Source organism: Panthera tigris, chromosome D3 (genome assembly GCF_018350195.1).
Source record: "Panthera tigris isolate Pti1 chromosome D3, P.tigris_Pti1_mat1.1, whole genome shotgun sequence".
NCBI lineage: Eukaryota > Metazoa > Chordata > Mammalia > Carnivora > Felidae > Panthera > Panthera tigris.
Genome location: NC_056671.1, coordinates 19457059 through 19475368, shown reverse-complemented (window position 1 = coordinate 19475368; position 18310 = coordinate 19457059). Strand labels below are relative to the sequence as shown.

General features: G+C 52.8%; 1 protein-coding gene across 1 annotated transcript; it reads left to right on the top strand.

Annotated features, from left to right (window-relative positions):
- Positions 1–3802: 3802 nt before the first annotated feature.
- Positions 3803–17999, top strand: RAB36 (RAB36, member RAS oncogene family). The gene is made up of 10 exons (XM_015542135.2): positions 3803–4335; positions 7363–7454; positions 9328–9393; positions 9820–9921; positions 12335–12399; positions 13999–14050; positions 15104–15185; positions 15513–15603; positions 17223–17342; positions 17845–17999. The coding sequence occupies exons 1-10, from the start codon at positions 4159–4161 to the stop codon at positions 17907–17909; spliced, it is 912 nt and encodes a 303-aa protein (XP_015397621.2). The 5' UTR covers positions 3803–4158; the 3' UTR covers positions 17910–17999.
- The last annotated feature ends 311 nt before the right edge of the window (positions 18000–18310 follow it).

Sequence of the window (18310 nt, the reverse complement as noted above, 5' to 3'; positions counted from 1 at the left end):
GCACATTTAGCTTTGAAATGAATATAACTAACCATGACTTAATCTGTTGTGGCCAAGGATCCCATATGGTGATGTGGAGATCTGCCCCCTACTGCTGTCCTTCCAAGGACCTAATCATAAAAGATCTCTCTAAGCCAGAGCCTCTTAGCTTTTTTAGGAAGGTGGTGTAGAGAGCACTGGGCTAGGAGTTCAGAAAATCTGGGTTCCAATTATAGTTCTAACTCACTAGGCAAATTCTTTTGATTTTTTGAGTCTAAGATTCCTTATCTGTGAAATCAGGAAGCTAAATCAAGTAGATTCTCAAAACTGGGTACCCCAGGCCTCTCAGAATCTGGTTACAGAGTCTCTTTTTTTAAAAGTTTTTTTGCTAATGTTCATTTATTTTTGAGAGAGAGAGAGACAGAGTGTGAGCAGGGGAGGGGCAGAGAGAGAGAGAGAGAGAGAGAGAGAGAGAGACAGAATCTGAAGTAGGCTCCAGGCTCTGAGCTGTCAGCACAGAGCCCCACATGGGGCTCGAACTCATGAACTATGAGATCATGACCTGAGCCCAAGTTGGACACTCAACCGACTGAGCCACCCAGGCGCCCCTGGAGTCTTTTTTTTTTTTTAATTTTTTTTTTAAATGTTTATTTATTTTTGAGACAGAGAGAGACAGAGCATGAATGGGGGAGGGTCAGAGAGAGGGAGACACAGAATCTGAAACAGGCTCCAGGCTCTGAGCTGTCAGCACAGAGCCCGACGCGGGGCTCTAACTCACGGACCGCGAGATCATGACCTGAGCTGAAGTCGGCCGCTTAACCGACTGAGCCACCCAGGCGCCCCTGTTTTTTTTTTTTTTTTTAATTATCCTTGTATTTTATTATTTTTCAATCTCTTTTTTGTTGTGTTCTTAAAGATACACATAACATTACGCTATATATATGTTAATTTATGAAGCATAAAAATGTAACAACAATCTATGAATTCACCACCAGACATTATCAACGCCTGCATCCTCTTTCCCTATCACATACCCCATCCTCCTCTCCAAAGCTAACTACTCTCTCATTTTGTGATTACACAGTCTTACAAGTGCCTCTGGAGGCCATCTAGCCCACATGCCTCACTCTTCAAACAGAAATTAGCTTACAGGAGATCAGTGACTCAGGTCAGCTTATAAACAGCCATTAATTACAGAAATTAATTATAAAATGAGCTCCAGAAGCCAGCCATATGATATTCAGGCATCATTAGATTCAGAACTATGCAGATTAAGGTCAATAAATGGTAGGCCACTGCAGGGGGCTGGACTCCAATTAAATGCCAATGCTACAGCAAGAGTTCTTATGCCCTGATTGCAGAGAGGAGGTGTCTGGGGGAAAGACTTGAAGGAGGGAAACACACCAAAATAATCAAGTCTGACTTTGCAGGGCCAGAGATGGGGGATCTTATTTATTCTCTGTGTCCCAAATTGTTTATTTTCATTTGAGTTATTTATTGAATAGGCAATATATGCACATAGAGGAAAATCTAGAAAGTATGAAAGTAAAATGTCTCCCTCCTTTCTCAGCCCCCAGCCAACTGGTTGTCTTCACTTGTAACAACCACTGGTAGCTTTCCACAGCTCAGCTAAACTTATACAAGTAAATATGATTCAAACAGTGTTCTCCACCTTCTTTTTTTTTTTTTTTTTTTTAATTTAATATTCATTTACTCACTTAACACTCACTAAATGTCTGCTCTGTCCAGGCACACTGTTTAGCCAATGCAATACATGGATGAAATAAACAAACACCCCTGCTCTCACTGCTGCCAGTGGAGGGAGATAGGCAATCAACATTAACAATAAATTATATAATATGTTAGAAAATGGTAAGTGCTTGGGGGAAACAGAGCAGAATTAAGGGGTTGGGAGAATGCTGCCATTGTAAATAGGCTGCTTTGGGGAGGCCTCATCTAGAGGTGTTATCTGAGCAAACTTGAAGAAGCTGAAGAAGGGGAGCAATGTGAATATCCGGGGAAAGAGCATTCCAGACCTAGGGAACAGCCAGTGTGCAAATACCCCAGTGCCTGGTGCATTGCAGGAACAGCAACAAGGCCAGTGGAGCCTGTGTGGGATGGGGGGTTGGGGAGTAAACAGTAGAAGATAAGAGAGGAGGGTCTCCTGGGTGACTCAGTTGGTTGAGCATCTGACTCTTGATTTCAGCCCAGGTCATGATCCCAGGGTCATGGGATCAAGCCTCACATCGGGCTCCGAGTGGCACCTGCTTAAAATTCTCTCTCTCTCTCCCTCTGCCTCTCTCCCCGATGTGCTCTCTCTCTCTAAAATTAAAAAAAAAAAAAATTTAATAAAAAATTATTTTATTAAAACAATTTTTAACATCTATTCATTTTTGAGAGACAGAGAGAGACAAAGCATGAGCAGGTGAGGGGCATAGAGAGAGGGAGGCACAGAATCCCAAGTAGGCTCCAGGCTCTGAGCTGTCAGCACAGAGCCCCACATGGGGCTCCAACCCATGAACCATGAGATCATGACCTGAACTGAAGTCGGTGGCTTAACTGACTGAGCCACCCAGGTGTGCCTAAAATAAAATAAATTGAAGAAGAAGAAGAAGAAGAAGAAGAAGAAGAAGAAGAAGATGATAAGAGAGGAAATAAGGCCAGAGCAAATTAGGTGAAGCCTCTTGGACCATTGTAAAGACTTTATTACTCTGAAGAGATGAGGAGGCATTGGAAGATTGCCATGATCTGATCTGTTTTAACCGGAGGATCCCTGGGGTTGCTGAGCTGGGAATAGGTCAGGGGCAAGGGTGAAGGCAAGGCGACCAGCTGCAGGGAGAGAAGATAATGGCTGGGACATGGGCAATACTAGTGGAAGTGGAAGAGAGTAAGAGGATACTGGACAAATTTTCAGGGTAGAACCTACTGGATGTACCGATAAGTCAGATATGGGTTGTGAGAACAAGAAGTCAAGGGATCTTGGAGATCCCTTCATACCAATATATAAAGAAAAACATAAAAAATTTAGATAACCATAAAAAATCATATTTAATATTCTGAAAAGAAATATTTAAATACTTCACATAATCTCTATCCGTTCCTTTGAGCCACCACCTATCCCAGGGAGGCGGGTGCGCGAGTCTCTCCACGCTCAGCCCCACCCCTAGGGCCTCGGCCCCGCCCCTGGACCCGCCCTGCCCCCCTCCCACAGCCTGCCTGCCAGTTCCGGCCCTTGTTACCAAGGTGATCGCAGGCGCCTGTGCAGTGTCCTGGAGGGTTCCGCCGTTCCCCAAGAGGCTGCGGTTGCTACGGTGACCGACTGCGCTATCTGCGTGTGGGACTCTTTCCGCTGTGAGCCCCGCCCAGACCCCGTCCCCGACGCCCTGGATTCGTCAGAAGCCGGCGGGTCTCGCGTGGTGCTCGTTGTCATGGTGATCGCTGCCCGGGGCCCAGCCTGACCAGGTCACCAAGCTTCTGGAGCCTTCGCAACCTCCGTGGGTGAGTCCGCCATACCCTTGCCCCAACCTCGTTCGCCCCCGTATGGGCTTGTCCCGGAGGCCCTATTTGGGAGGGCTCCGCGCCCCCGCCCACCTCTCACCGAGGTAACCTGAAAGCCGAGGCCTGCAGCCCCGGGGCCTCATTCCCTGAGCGCCCACCTCGGGCCAGGCCCGTGTTGGTCCTGAAGGAGAGTCAGATTAGATCCGGGAGGACGATAGGCCTGGTTAAGGCCTCGGCCAAGGCCACCCTCGTGGGGAAAGGGGGAAGACAGAAGATGCAGGACTGTTGAATAGGCCTGAGGGGCCAGGTGCTGGGCATGGTGAGGGGGTACAGGGAAACGCCTGTGGGCTGTAACCTAAGCCCCCCACCACCACCCAAACCTTAATCCCTTAGAGACTAGGAGCAAGGGACCACCCCTCACCACCGCAATTCCACTTCCTCCACCTGGGCCATGATGCACAGCTCAGCGTTTGTGCAATGCCTCACTCGCACCCCAGTGATAAGTTCAGAGAGCAGCCTCTCCTGGTTGGATACCTGGCAGAAGGAGACCCAGGTCTTCCTGACTCCCAGGCAGGACTAGGAAAGCCTGGTTCCCTCCACCCCCACCCCAACCATACTGTCTGCAGATGGAAAGAGATGACCTCTGGCCAGTATCCCTGACTGAGAAGGAAGCCAGGATCAATGTTTAAAGCTGCTGAGAAGTTAAACATAAACTTGAGGCTGAGTCCCCAGGGTTTTGCACAGCTCCCTAACTCTCCCCTGGTTGGGTCCACAGGACATTCTGGAAGGATGAGGTCCTCCCTGACGCCTTTGGGGCCACCTGTGAGCCGGGACCGCATCATCACCAGCTTCCCTAAGGTAGAGAGTCATTAGGCCAGCCCTTTATGTGTGTTTCATGTCCAAATCCACATTTCCCAACCTGCATTCATCACTGGAAACAAAGCACAGGAGCCTAGGAGATCAGTCCCTCACTAACAGACCCTGGGAACTTACCAGAGTTTAGAGAAGCAGGGAGATTTGGTGTTGACTCTCCCAAAGTGGACCAGCAAGTTAAGGGTGACACCAGGAGACAGGGTGGCATGGAGGTTAAAGGCACAGACTTTGCTGTCAGACAGTCCTGGGTGTGAATCCTGACTCTGTCATTTAACTGTGTGACTGTGGGCACGTCACTCAACCTCTCAGCTGCTGATACATAAGGATAACTCCTCTCACACTGGGTGCCTGGCTCTTGGTAAATGGGAGCTCCCTTACCCGCGTTGTGGGTATTTCTGCCTTTCTCATTATTACTACTGTTATCAAAATAGTATTCTAGTTTCCTGAAACCAAATCCGGGGGTGTCCCTCTTTACCATTCGGCTTGGTTCCTGCTGAAAACCCACAGCTCTCTGCCATGTGTATTAAAATCCAGTGTTAATTGCATCAGGGGATGCAAATCAGTACAACCCCTATAGAGGGCAGTGAGATAGTATTTCCCACCTTTGTGCTGCCCCTGCCTTCTGATCCAGCCATTCAAGGCCAGGCATTGAAGCAATTTGTAAAACAGGTCAGACACAATGTAAATGTCCTCCAGAGGGGGCTGCTTCAACAGCAAAATGCTACTTCCTAACAGACGTGAGGAAGAATGAGGCTTCCTTCCCTTCAGGAGCTGATGTGCAGTAATGGCTAAAGTCAATTAAGTAAAATGCAAGGAAGGGAACAGTGTGTAGTGTACTTCCATGGGTGGAAAAAAGGAGAGGGGAGAAAACAAATGTATGTGTTTGTACATGCCAAAAATACCTCTGGAAGGACACATGAGATGCTGCTGTCAGTGGTTGCCTCCATGTGACTTGGGACAGGCATGGAGGGAAAAATCCTCTCTGTAGAGTGACCTCTTTTCTTGAGTTCTGTGCCCAGACTGTTAAGGAGGAAGGAGATGGCTGTAGGACTTTGGGTAACTTGGGTCTGCAACCATATCTTCTCACCTTTTCTTCCTCTACACACCCACAGAGAAAGCTGTGGTGCCTCAGATCTGTGGACAATTCCCCCAGAATTTTCCATCTCACCAGAAGCCCAGGCAATTGCTTCCCTAGAAAGCTTGACAGTGGTAACCAGGGATGATGGACACAGATGTTTCATGAGGCAAAAGGAAGGGAAGTGTGATGGGCACAAAACAGTTCAGGGACAAAGGACCCCGTTTACAGAGAAGACCAACAAGGTTCAGAGAAGTAGGGAGAGCTGCCTGGCATCACACAGCTGGGTGTGGCAGAGCCAGGACTTGATGTGGGTCTGACTCCAGAGCTCCAACCTTCCCCTACCCTGGGGCATCCATCGTGTTTTCACAGAGGGTAATATTCTCCCCACTCCCATCTGTGGCATTTCATCTTGTATCCCAGGGCCACACCATTTCACACCTGAGAAATACATGGTCAGTAACTCCTGTTACTCTGTGCCTCAGTTTCCCTGTATCCAAAATCAGCCCACGCTTCCTGCCCAGTCTTCCTTATTACATTTCTTCAGTGCATCCAAAATGGTGGGATTCCTCTAATGACCACTTTGGCCAGGCTGGCCCCTGTTTTGAAGCCGACATGGAAGTCGACAAGAAAAAGCAGCCAGCTTTCTCCTAAAGTAGCTGACACTGTTCCACATGAATGTGGGCCACGGGGCTAAGCTGTTCACCTGCATTACCCCTTTGATCCTTCAACGACCATATGAAGAGCTGCTGTTATGAGTATCCCCACTTTACTGATGAGGAAACGGGCCTACTGAGATGTTGTGACTTACCCTTTTGTAAAGCTCCTTCCACTGTCCCTGCTTCCTCTGTCCCACATGGAGCTGTGGGGGCACATGGGCCAGGGAAGAGCCCATCTCAGTGCCTGGGAACGCAGAAGAAATACTAGGGCTAAGGGAGGAGGTGGAGCTCTTGCCATAGGGGAGCTGTGGGTCCAAGCAGTGCCCCTCTGAAGGACACAGAGGGCGGCCCGGGGGACTACTACCATATCATAGCAGAGAACACCAACAGCTTCCAACGATGCCCTTCTCCCCGTGTCCTTACCATGTTCTATCCTTAGCCTCCGCCAATCTGAGAGTAAAACATAATAGTCACCTTCAGCTTGTTTAATATCGTCTTTTCCAATTATAAAACAAAAGTGCACTCAACATGTGTCATGACCTCTTAATAGCTGTGAACATTTGCTGAGCACTTAATATGTGCCAGGCTGGGTCTGCCCTGATGGCTTTACAACATGATTTCATTCTATGCCTCCAGGCTTCTGAAGTCTTAACAGATGGGGAAATTAAAGTTCAGAGACATTAGACAGCTGTCTGGGATCACACAGCAGCTAAGAGTGGACACAGGTCCTCCTCTTCCTGTTTAAGAGAGATCGTACTCTTAAACCATAGCCCAGTTTTGCCTTCCAAGAAATGTGAAAGATGAAAAGAGCCCTCCAGGACATTTCCCATGTGCACATATGCATATTTTTAAAGAAAAATGGCACCCAAGATCTGCAGAAAGTATGGAAGGACCTTGGAGGCTAAAAGGGCCCTCATAGCCCACCCCTTATCTCACCCTGAGGGGCCCCGAGAGGACAGAGATCTGCCATATGCCCACAGCAAAGGCACAGCTGCCCCAGGCTAGACCCAGCTCTCCAAGTCACCACCTGGGTCCTTTGGTCTGGCCTGGCCTCTGCTGTTGCTCCTCAGGACTCACAAGACCCTGGAGCCTCAGGGCCACTGATGGGATAGAAGACAGATGTGACAGAGGGATCAGAGAAAGCTAATGAAGCTGGAGCTTCAAGGCTGGGGCGGGAGAGAATGCTGGGAAACAAGTCACCACCTCGCTGCCCTGCTTGGTGATGGAGCCGTGGCTTCACAGGGTACAGTGCCCACCTGTTTGTCTGTCTTTCTCCAGTGGTACACCCCTGACGCCTGCCTGCAGCTCAAGGAGCACTTTCACGGGCAGGTCAGCAGCACCTGCCAGAGCAGGAACACGGGGACCGTCGGGTGAGTGACCCCACATGCCAGGGGGTGCAGGATGTGTGGGGAGGTGGCAAGAAGGAATGAATGCATGGATAAATGTATGAACGAACAAATGAAACACAGAGATGACACCTGTGCAGCCCAGTACAGGCCTGGAGCTGATGGGGATTTTGATCTGGCTTTGCTTGACCCACCTCTGCCATAGAGAACGACTTTCCCTTTTCTCAGTAAGTCACGCCATGACTTTTCAGCCTGAGGTCTCTCTCCGTGTATGTCTGCTTGCTCTGTCTGGAATGTCTTTCCTACTCTTTCAGCTCACAGTCTAGTGTCAGGGGAGTCCCCCATCACCCCTGCTCCCCAGCCTGGGCTGGGTGGGGTGCCCCTCCTGTGTGCTTCTGGGTCCCAAGGACTTAGCTCACAGAATTCCGAGTTTGCCTATCTGGATTCCTCACGAGACCTAGCCTGTGAGGGCATGGGCCGTGTCTGTCCTGTTCCCTCCTCGGCAGCACCTGGTACCACCTCATTCCTGTAGCGCCTGGCACCGCCTCGTTCCTGCCTTGGCAGCAGCCAGCTCTGCCAGCACAGGGAGTTAGCAGTTACTCCTCTTGGCACACAGGGACCAGGGCCTGCTTCTGCCTCTCCTCCTGAGGAGCTCACAGTCTGCTCAGGCAGTCCGCTGAGCTCACAGGTGTCGCACGGTATAGTGAGGTGGCAGCGGACACCCAGCACTGAGGCTCCCAAGGTGGCACAAGGTGAGGCTGCGCTCAGGTCAGAATAGCCAAAGCAGCCATGGTCATGGGCTGAGAGCATTGGCCACCAGTTAGGACGTACTGGTACCTTATAAGGTGCTTCACGCAGATGACCTCTCTGACCCTCAACAACAGCTCTGGGACGTGCAGAAACTGAGGCACAGTGGGTACCCCCACAGTACCTCAGCAGTACCTTTACTCCTTCATCTGGGAAGTGGAGTCAGGGCCGCCCTGCTCCAGAACTAGAAGCCAGCTGGGAGCAGAGAAGACACAGCTGCTGCACTCTCGGACATGACCAGGGGAACTACACCGGGTCACCAGGTGACACAAGTGCCTTCTCGCAGTCTGCCAGCAGAGGGAGTGCCTGGTCAAATGTTTCCCCATTGAGCTCCTGTGGCGCGAGCTGCAGAAACTTAAAGTATCACCAGGAGTCCCAGGCATGCTGCCGCAGGGAGTGCAGGACACACACAGGGTGAGACTGTGGCTGTTCTCAGTGAGCAGGGTCCCCGGGGAGCCCAAGAACTTCAGAGCCGGTGGGCCTCAAGCCACAGCCTGGTGCCGTGTCCTGGTCCGACTCCTGTCCACTCCTCACCTCTTGGGGCCTGCCTGGACCTTGCAGATACCTCCAAGGCAGTTGGTGGCCATGGTGTCCTGGTCAGGGAGCACCTGCTTGCAAAGAGCAAGAGCCCATGCAGCCCCAGGGGGGGTATGAGCACGCAGGGGCTCTCTTCCCCCATGCCTGTATTCCCTGCACATGGGTGTTATGTCTGCATCAGTGGCTCCTGGTTCCTTACTGCACCCCCAGCTTGTAAATCACACCACCTAGGACTCCTCCCTCCACCCCGTCAGCCCAAGACTCAGCCTCTCATCATGCCCAATTCTTATCCTCATGACAGAGCTTGGCCCAGTGGCACAAGGGTATGGCCCCAGAAACGGCAGAGTCCCCAGAACAAATGCAGACCCTCCTGCCCTCCCCTTTGAATACCAGGGATGGGGCTAGACATCCCAGAGTGTCTCAGCAGGTGGCCTGTCCCCTGTCAAGGATTGAGGGGTGGTTCATGAGTGGGGAGCTCAGGGAAGGAAGGGCCCATATGTGTGAAGATGCTCTGTGGCCAAGCTTGAGAGCAACACACCCATATCCCTCACAGGCTCAGACTCTCCAAGGTGGTTGTCGTTGGCGATCTCTACGTGGGCAAGACCAGCCTCATCCACAGGTATGCCTGCCGCCACACCTCCCAGCACCGGTTGTCACACTTTTGCCTGGGAGGCCCATATAACTTTGTCGTAGTCCAAACTGCTTGGCTGATGGGAACCATGTCTCCAGAGGGGGTACAGGGAACCAGGGAGTGGCAGGTCAGGAGGAGGGCGCAGCATCCCAGGAGCCTGGCATTCATGACACCATACCCTGGGACCACGGGCTCATACCTCATTGGCCCTGACCTGCAGTGTTTGCCTTCCAGGCTGCTGCTCCACCCCCACAAAGCTCTTGTTGGCAGCTCATTCCATCTAGGGTCTATCCCTGTGAACCATCATCTCCTTATATTCCCTACAGGGTGAATTTTTCATTGCCTGCAGACTTTGGCTGTCGTGAGCAAAGCTTCCACACACAGCCTCTCTGATGACTCCCTCAACTCCCGCAGGTTTTGCAAGAATGTTTTTGACCGTGACTACAAGGCCACCATCGGGGTAGACTTTGAAATCGAGCGCTTTGAGATTGCTGGGATTCCCTATAGCCTCCAAATGTAAGTCGCCATCATGTCACAGCATTTCCTGTGTGGCTCATGGGTGGGCTTTGCGGAGGAGACCCTTGGGGAAAGCCTTGGTAAGCTCCTTGTTGACTGTGCCCTGTGGTGCCCAGTGAGGACCTGTCTGGACAAACAGGAACAGTTATGTGAAACTGGACTTCTCCAGTTCCCCGAGGCCCTGTATACTCCCTCAGTCCCCATGGGTGTCTCACATTGGTCATCAGACCTGGGAAAGGCCTCACAGACCAATGAGCCTACTCACCCTCATTCTCTCTTAATGCCCACCCCTCAGGTTCTGGCTCCGGGTCCAGGTCTGCCTGGCCCCTGGTGATCCCAGTCACCTCAGGCCTGTGAGCATCTGTTCTCATCTGGAAAATGGAGCCAAAAGGCACCTAGTCCATGTGCCTTCCTCAGGCCTGATGTACCACCCCCACCCCCACCCCCTGCCCTCGCTCTGCTCCATCTCCCTGTGTCTGTCTGCTTCCCTGCCAGACCCCATGTCTCTGCCTCTCAGTGACCCACTGGCTTCAGCCTCTCCCTCCAGTTTCCCTCAGAACAGCCCAGAGTCTTTTCCCCAGCCTCACACTTTCCCACTAGAGCTCTGGACCTTACCTTCCTTCTCCTCTGGCACCTGGAGGATACTGCAGGCCTCTCTGTGTCACCAGCCCTACCCTCTCCTGTGTGGCTTCCTCCCCGCTTCCAAGCTGCCCTGCATGGCACATTCTATGCTCTCTGCCCAGCTGCTCCTATACCTCCTCTTGCCTACTGCCTCTGTCCTGGTCCCCTTCTCTTTTCTCTCTCCCTGGGGTTCACCCCTGCTCCTCTGGTTTCATTTCTCCATCCTCTATGCCCTGCTTGGGCTTAGCCGGGGAATCTATAGTCATCAAGATGGAGGTCACCCTCTCATAGACCTCAGCTCCTAACTCTGTCATGATAATGTCTGCTTCCCTGAGGACAGCCCCAGTGCAGTCCTAGTGATACAGGTGGCACTGCTGAATCTTGCACAAGGGAGAGTACAGGGCCAGACCAGAGCAGAAGAGGCTGTGAAAATGCAGGACTGTGGGATCAAGGGGCTCCGGAGCCAGGAGAGCTGAGGAGCACAGAGCTGATGGGGCAGCCTAGGTGGAGCCGTGCAGAGAATGGCCTGTGCTGGGCTCCCCGTTGTGGCCACTGGCCACATCTAACTAGAACAGATACTGTCCTGGCTTGGCTTCTTATTGTCCTACATTGAGGCCACTGCTAGCTATCCATCTGGCCCCACCTCCAGGCCACCCTCCAGCTTCCCATCCAGAGTCATCTTCAGAAATGAAAGACAATATGAATGAATTAATGAAAGAATAGAGTCAAAATGTTCTGCGTCATGCTGAATCACATGAAAACATTTCAGGCTTTTGAGGTCTTATTCATGGCTTCTCTACTTTTCCATTTGCTGAAGAGTTAAATTCTGATCTATTTATTTATTTTATTTTTTTAACATTTATTTATTTTTGAGAGACAGAGTGAGACAGAGCATGAGCAGGAGAGGGGCAGACAGGGACACACACACACAGAATCCGAAGCAGGCTTCAGGCTCTGAGCTGTCAGCACAGAGCCTAGTGCAGGGCTTGAACCCACGAACTGTGAGATCATGACCCGAGCTGAAGTCGGATGCTCAACCAACTGAGCCACCCAGGCACCCCGATCTATTATTTTTAAAAGGGAATGGATTTTCAGGCTTAGGCCTGCATATTGATCACCTGCCTGTTTCTAAACAAGAGCAAGTAGATCTCAGCATGGGTGTCCCTCTCTCCTATAGTGTGCTCATGGCAGACATCATTAATCGATTGTGGCATTCTTTTCCATAAAGTCAGGGCTGTGCCCCTCCAGAGAGCCAGAGCTCAGAGTCACCCAGGAGATGCAAACCATGTCCCTGTTATATACTCCCACCCCCCCACCCAGAACCTGAACATCCCCTCTGCTGCAGTACAGAATGTTGAAGCCATGGCCCAGCCACACATGAGCAAGGGCAGATCCATAGCTGGCAGCCTAGCCTGGAGCCCCATTCCCATTCACAGGGCCTCCCCTGCAGGTGGATTTCCACATCTTCAGAGCAAGCATATCAGGGAACATACTCTCTTTTTTAATGGCATGGTCCAAAGGGACTAAGCTACAACTCCATTTATCCAGGCAGTAGAACTACTTGGGCCATGCCCCCTCCTCCACTGGCATGGTGAATCCAGCCAGGAAGCTCCCCCATGGGGCACCTTAGGAAGAGATCATGAGGAATTGGTGGGCGGGGACTACTGGCTGGTAGCTGGGACGGGCCCTCAGGCCTGCCCACCCACAGCCCCACTAGCCTGCTGGCTCAGACCACTGCAATTGCTTAATCTGCCACCTCTCTGTTTCCCTTTCTGTCTTTGCCACCACACAGCTGGGACACAGCAGGGCAGGAGAAGTTCAAGTGCATTGCATCTGCCTACTACCGGGGTGCCCAGGGTGAGCATCTGGGTGATGGCAATGGTGGGGCCCTCAACCACATACAGCAGGAGGCTCCCACTGGGCTTATAACAGAAGTCCAGGTCCTCCACGCAGACACCAAATCTGTCCTCCGAGGACCACTGAGAAAATTCCTGGCCAGTCCTCTGGGATGAAGAAACTGCCTTCCAGCCAACCCGGCCGGTGGTTGGCCTCCGCAGTCACATCCTTCAGGGACCCTGTGCTGGTGGCTGCTCCCTGTGAGTCTCAGCCACAGTTTCAGCTCAGAAGGATGCTCAGAGAGGGAGATGCATGTCTAGAAACCCCCTAAAAAGAAAAGAAGAGCATAGTCGACTCCTGGAGGAGGTGCAGGGAGGCTAGGCTGGAGGGGAGGAGTGGCAGGGCCACAGGACTGCACCTGCGGATGGGGGGTAGTGGGGGTGGCCCGGGCACTGGGCAGGCCTCCCAGGCAGTAGGCAGCAGCATAAGCTCCCCAGTCCAACCCCAGCTTCCCAGGAAGAAGGGGTTTCAATGGGAGACATGAGAACCGCTCACAGGCTCCAGAACCAGGCTCAAGTTTTGAGGCACAGTTATGTCTACTCAGTACTGGTGTAAAAAATTACAAGTTTCCATTTGAGATTTGAGAAAAGCAAAAACAGGAAACAAACCATAAGCACTTTGGCTGTGGGTTGGAGTTCCTGCACTGGCACGTCTTCTCAGGGGCATGACACGTCCTGAGGATGAGGTGTGAGGCACCGGGACACCCCTGGGAACTGCACCCTGGCCCACCCCCATCAAGGTCCTCAGTGTCCTCCTTCATTTCCATTCTTTTCTGCCTCAGGCGGCCTCCTACAACCTTCAGCCAAGGTGCAGAGGAAGGTTCTGCCCAGCCCCGCTCACTTCCCCAGGGCCACTCTGGAATGTCCTTCACATGGGGCTTCCCTCAGGACTCCCAACGGGCTCCTGGACACCCTGGACAAAACGGGTCCAGGGCGGAGCCATTGAGGAGAGGCACCTAGGGGGCAGCGGCTGCATCTCCCAATTTTCTGTCTACCTTGCTCCTCAGAAATTGTTTTCCTAAAGCTGGTTGTTGCTAATTGTCCTCATAGCCATAGCTGCCATTGGTCAAAATCCCTGCATCAGGCCCTAGATCAAGAGCTTGTAAAATAGCTGTTCTTGCTTAATCCTCATGGCAACCCTGAGAGCCTGAGATATCATTCTCACCACTTCACAGATGGGGAAACTGAGGCTCTCAGCAGTTAAAACCCTCATCTGAGCTCCCTCAGCTGTAAGTGGCAGAAGAGAAGTTTGAACACAGGAGCCCATGAGCTTATCTTGCCTCCCTGGATAACCCCTGGGGCTGGACCTCTGGATATGGGTTGGAAAGGGTGGTGGGTAGGTAGGTCCCAAGGGGCAGCTATGGAGTATCTCTTCCCCAGCCCCCACAGTGGGACCAGAGCCGACTGCCTGGGGGACCACTCTGGCAGTTGTGTGGGAGCCAGGCTCCTCTCTGGGTTTCTCCTGGGGAGCAGGGAGCTGCATGAGGGGAGCCCTTCCTGGTCGCACCATGTTGGCCTCACCTGTTGCTGACCTGCTCTTGGCTTCTCCCTGTGTGTACAGTGATCATCACAGCCTTTGACCTCACTGATGTGCAGACTCTGGAGCACACCAGGCAAGTCTGGGACTCTGTGGCCCCTGTGGTCCTCTTGGGTTTGGGAACACCCACGAGCTGGGCCCCCATTGGTGGGTGCACATGACCAGGCTCACTTGTCAGAACTGACTGCCCACAGTTACTGTCCACACTTGCCAAATTATCCTTTAAAATTTGCATCCATCTGCTGAAGGCAGGGCCAGTTCAGGATACACGGGCAGCCCAGTCATACTGGGGCCAGCACTCACAAGGTCCTGCCTTTGCTTTTCTTTTTTTTTTTTTTTAATGCTTATTTATTTTGAGAGTGTGCATGGAGGAAGGGCAGAGAGAGAGGGAGACAGAGTTTCTGGAGTGGGCTCTGCACTGACAGCAGGGAGCCTGATGCGGGCTCGAACTCACAAACCATGAAAGCATGACCTGAGCTGAAGTCGGACGTCTAATTGACTGAGCCCCACCAGGCGCCCTGAGCCTGCATTTGCTTTAATGCTCTGCTGTCACCATCTTGAAAGCTTTAATAATTGCTGGAGGAGGGGCCTCACATTTTCACTTTGCCCTGGGTCCTACAAATGACGTATATCCAGTCCTGTCTGAAGGGATAGTATTTGCTGTCTTGGGTAGAGATCAGTCAGGAGACCTGGTAACATGACCAATTCTGGGAGGCCATCTGCTTCTGCTGGGAATTGGGAATTGACCAAAGTCCTTTCACCTCACTTGGGCTTGGGGCATTCATATCCAGCTTCTCCCAAACCCGGTGAGGGAGGCTGGGGTGATTGTTTAAGTTGATGAAAGGACAGCACTCACCCAAGCTGACACAGGGTGAGGGCGCTGCCAGGGTAGGGTCTTCACCTCCCCTGACAAGTGCTTTTGCATCCCCACCCACCTTCAGTCCAGCTGGTGGCAGGACCAGCGCCCCACTCAGCCAGCTGGGTCTAGGTGCCCTCCCTGCAACTGGAGGCTCAATGCTCCTAGCTCTCGGGTGGACCCAGGTCTGCACCCTCCATTCCCTGGTCTTCTTCAGACGTCTCTAGGGAGACGGATGCCCTCCTCAGCCTGTCTTCCTTCTGTGCATTCCAGGCAGTGGCTGGAGGATGCGCTAAGGGAGAACGAGCCAGGCTCCTGCTTCGTGTTCCTCGTGGGAACCAAGAAGGACCTTCTGGTGAGCATGCCAGAGCTAGAGGCTTAGGATGGCGCCCGGGAAAATGCATGCACTTTCAGCCTAAGCTTGGAGAATGGAGGGTGGTGCTGACATGCCTAGATGGGGATTTGGAGGCCGGGAGCTGAAAGTTAGGGGCACCTGAGTTCCCTGTTCCTGTTTTGTCTTGTCTGAGGGATCACTGGGGTCTCACCCCTGGGGATGTGTACCCCCACCTGTGCACTGAGGCTGACCATCCCAGGGTGACATGGGGAGGGAGGAGGCCCAGTAGGAAGTGCCTCCCCACAGGGAGGGCCTGGAAAGCTGGGTCAGGAGGGCTGCTTCTCCCAGTCAGGGGCTGCATGTGAGCAGGCAGAAATGGAGGCTGTGCGCCTGGCCAGCGAGATGCGGGCGGAGTACTGGTCGGTGTCAGCTAAGACAGGTGAGTTGCCACAGTGCATGCAGAGCTTCCTTCTGTGTCTCTGTGGAATGCTTGAGTCACAGCCAGCTGTGCTGGTGACGATGCAGGGCCTTCCATTGCTTGAGAGGAGTCTCCCATCCCTAAAGGCAGACTAGGAGCCCTCCCCCATGGGCAACAGGAATAGCGACACCTGGCCCTATGCTTGTGTTCTGTAATGCAACCCCCTCCCTCCTTGAGTCAGATCCATTTTATCCCTGTGGGTCATGTCCAGGGTCATAGGGAGGAAGTGGCAGGGCTGGGATTGGAATATAGCCCTCACCTGTAACCACTGTACCATTCTGCCCACCCCCCACCTGAGGTAGCCAGGTAAGAGGTACCTCCTGGCACATAGAAGGGTCCAGTAACTGGGGGCTCCCACCCCTTCCCCGGGTGTCATCGTGAAAGACACTGCAACACTGCTCATGGCCCCCTGGCCCTCATCCACATCCCACCCATCTGTCCTCCAGCCACACTGGGCCCCAGCCACAGTGAGCCCTCGGTCCCTGTGCCACCTTCACCCATGAGCCACTGTTTACTTCAGCCCTGGCAAGATGCTTAACATCTCTCAGCCTCAGTGTCCTCATCTGAGAAATGGGTGATGCTTTCTATCTCATCTTGTTTTTACTGTAAAAACATGTTGTCTTTTATGGAAACCAATTTGACAATAAATTTCATATATTAAAAAAAAAACATGTCTTAAATTATAAAAGCCATGTGTATTCATGGTGGAAAAGTTAGAAAATGCAGAGAAGCAAAGGACACACTTTAAAAACACAGGTTGTTGCCAGGGATGAAATGAAATAACATGCAGTTATTGCATAGCTCATAGAAGGCCCCAGTGGCTCTGGGGACTCAGGCATTATGCCTTGTAGTCCTTGCCCTGGGTGAGGGGCTGCGGTAAACATCTGGCCAGGGACTTGGTGAGGTAATGGTGGGATAGGCACCACGGGTGGAAGCACAACTTCCAGCCTGACACAGATAAGAGTGTGGCAATGGCCATGCCCAGTTCCCTCTGCCCCTTCCTGACAACATCCACTGTGCCTATGAGAACCCACCCTCTTAGAGTAACAGCACATTCGTTGAGAATTCTCCTATGGACCAAGCAGGATTGCCCTGAGCAGTTGTATAGGTTGTTAGCTGCACAAGGGTCATGTGCATGTCAGGAGTTGGAATCTAGCCCTGTGCCCAGGTGGGTGCTCTCCTCCACCTGGAGGAGGATACACAAAGTCTCCATGTGGAAGTTGACAGAACATTAATCTTCACAACTGCTCACTGGATAGGTGCTCAAAAGTGACAAGAGAGCAGACACCCTCTGATCTCCACACATCCCAGTGCCTGGCCCACAGGAGATGTTCAGTGGCGAATAATTGGAAGAGTAGATGCTCGGAAACCAAGCCTCAGATTTGAGGGAGCTGCCAGGGCAGGGGGCCCCAGAGCCCCCTGAGGTGGGAGGCCGGGCCAGCCCGCCCCATCCTTTGCACTGTGCCGCCTCAGGAAGCCCCACAGGCGGGCTACCCTGGCTCCCACACCTGTTGGCTCACAAATTCGTCTGTGGGTGAGGGGAGAGGTGACAGGGTCAGGGCTGTCTCTTGGGCCCACAGGGGAGAATGTGAAGGCGTTCTTCAGCCGTGTAGCTGCCCTGGCATTCGAGCAGTCGGTTCTGCAGGACTTGGAGAGGAGGAGCAGTGCCCAGCTCCAGGTCGGCGACGGAGACCTCATCCGTGCGTACAGACAGCAGGGTGGGGACTGGGGAGCAGGCTTGCAGCCTAAAATCTATGTCCACCATCCCCCTGTCCCAAGAGCCCATTCCCTTAACTCGTCCCCCTGTGCTGTCCTCTCTGGGCTATCCTTTTTGCCATTACTCGGACCTCAGGCCCACAGCCTCCCTGACCCTGCCTGCCAGCTCAGACTCCCTCCCTGGCTCTCCTTGCCCTTCCAGCAGCTTCCTCATGAGCCAGGCTGGGCATCCCTGGCTGCATGGATGTGTCCGGGCTTTGGCTCTTCTAGTCTGTGTCTCTGCCCATGCTGTTCCGCCACCTAGAATACATCCTAGGCCTCTCAGCCTGTGCCAGGTAATCAGGGCCTTGATTGAGAGGCCCAGGAGGTCAAGCTCAGCTGGGACCAGTGGAGTCACCAGAGGGTACCAGTGGCAGGGGAGGGAGGCTGCCCAGTGTCAGCTACAGGTGCTTAGTTGAGGCCATGTGACTTTTTCCAACCTTACAGGAATGGAGGGGAGTCCACCCGAGACCCAGGAGAGCAAGACATCCTCCAGCCTGGGTTGCTGTTAGCTGGGGCCTGCATCCGAAGCCTCTACTCCCTGCACATGCATGGACAGTGCCTTCCATGACCGTGGAGGGGTGATAGGAAGCCATCCGTGTCTGCCCACGCACCATGCTGAGCCCCAGAGCTCAGCCACTTGTCGTTAGCAGGTCAGGAGCCAGGAAAGACCTGCTCTGGCTGCCCAGGAGCCTCTCACTGCCCAGCTGTGGGTATACTGTGGTGATCATCTGGAAGGCCAGTCCCTCCTATAGATTCACCTGGCCTTGAGAGGCCTCAGGACTACAGATATGAGACACTTGTGCCCCACTATCTCTTACCCTCGGCACACATCAGCTGCCCATGTAGGCACTCTCCCAGCTTTCCTGGGTTGGCCTCAGAATCCTTCTCATCTAAGTGGTCCAGGCAAGCA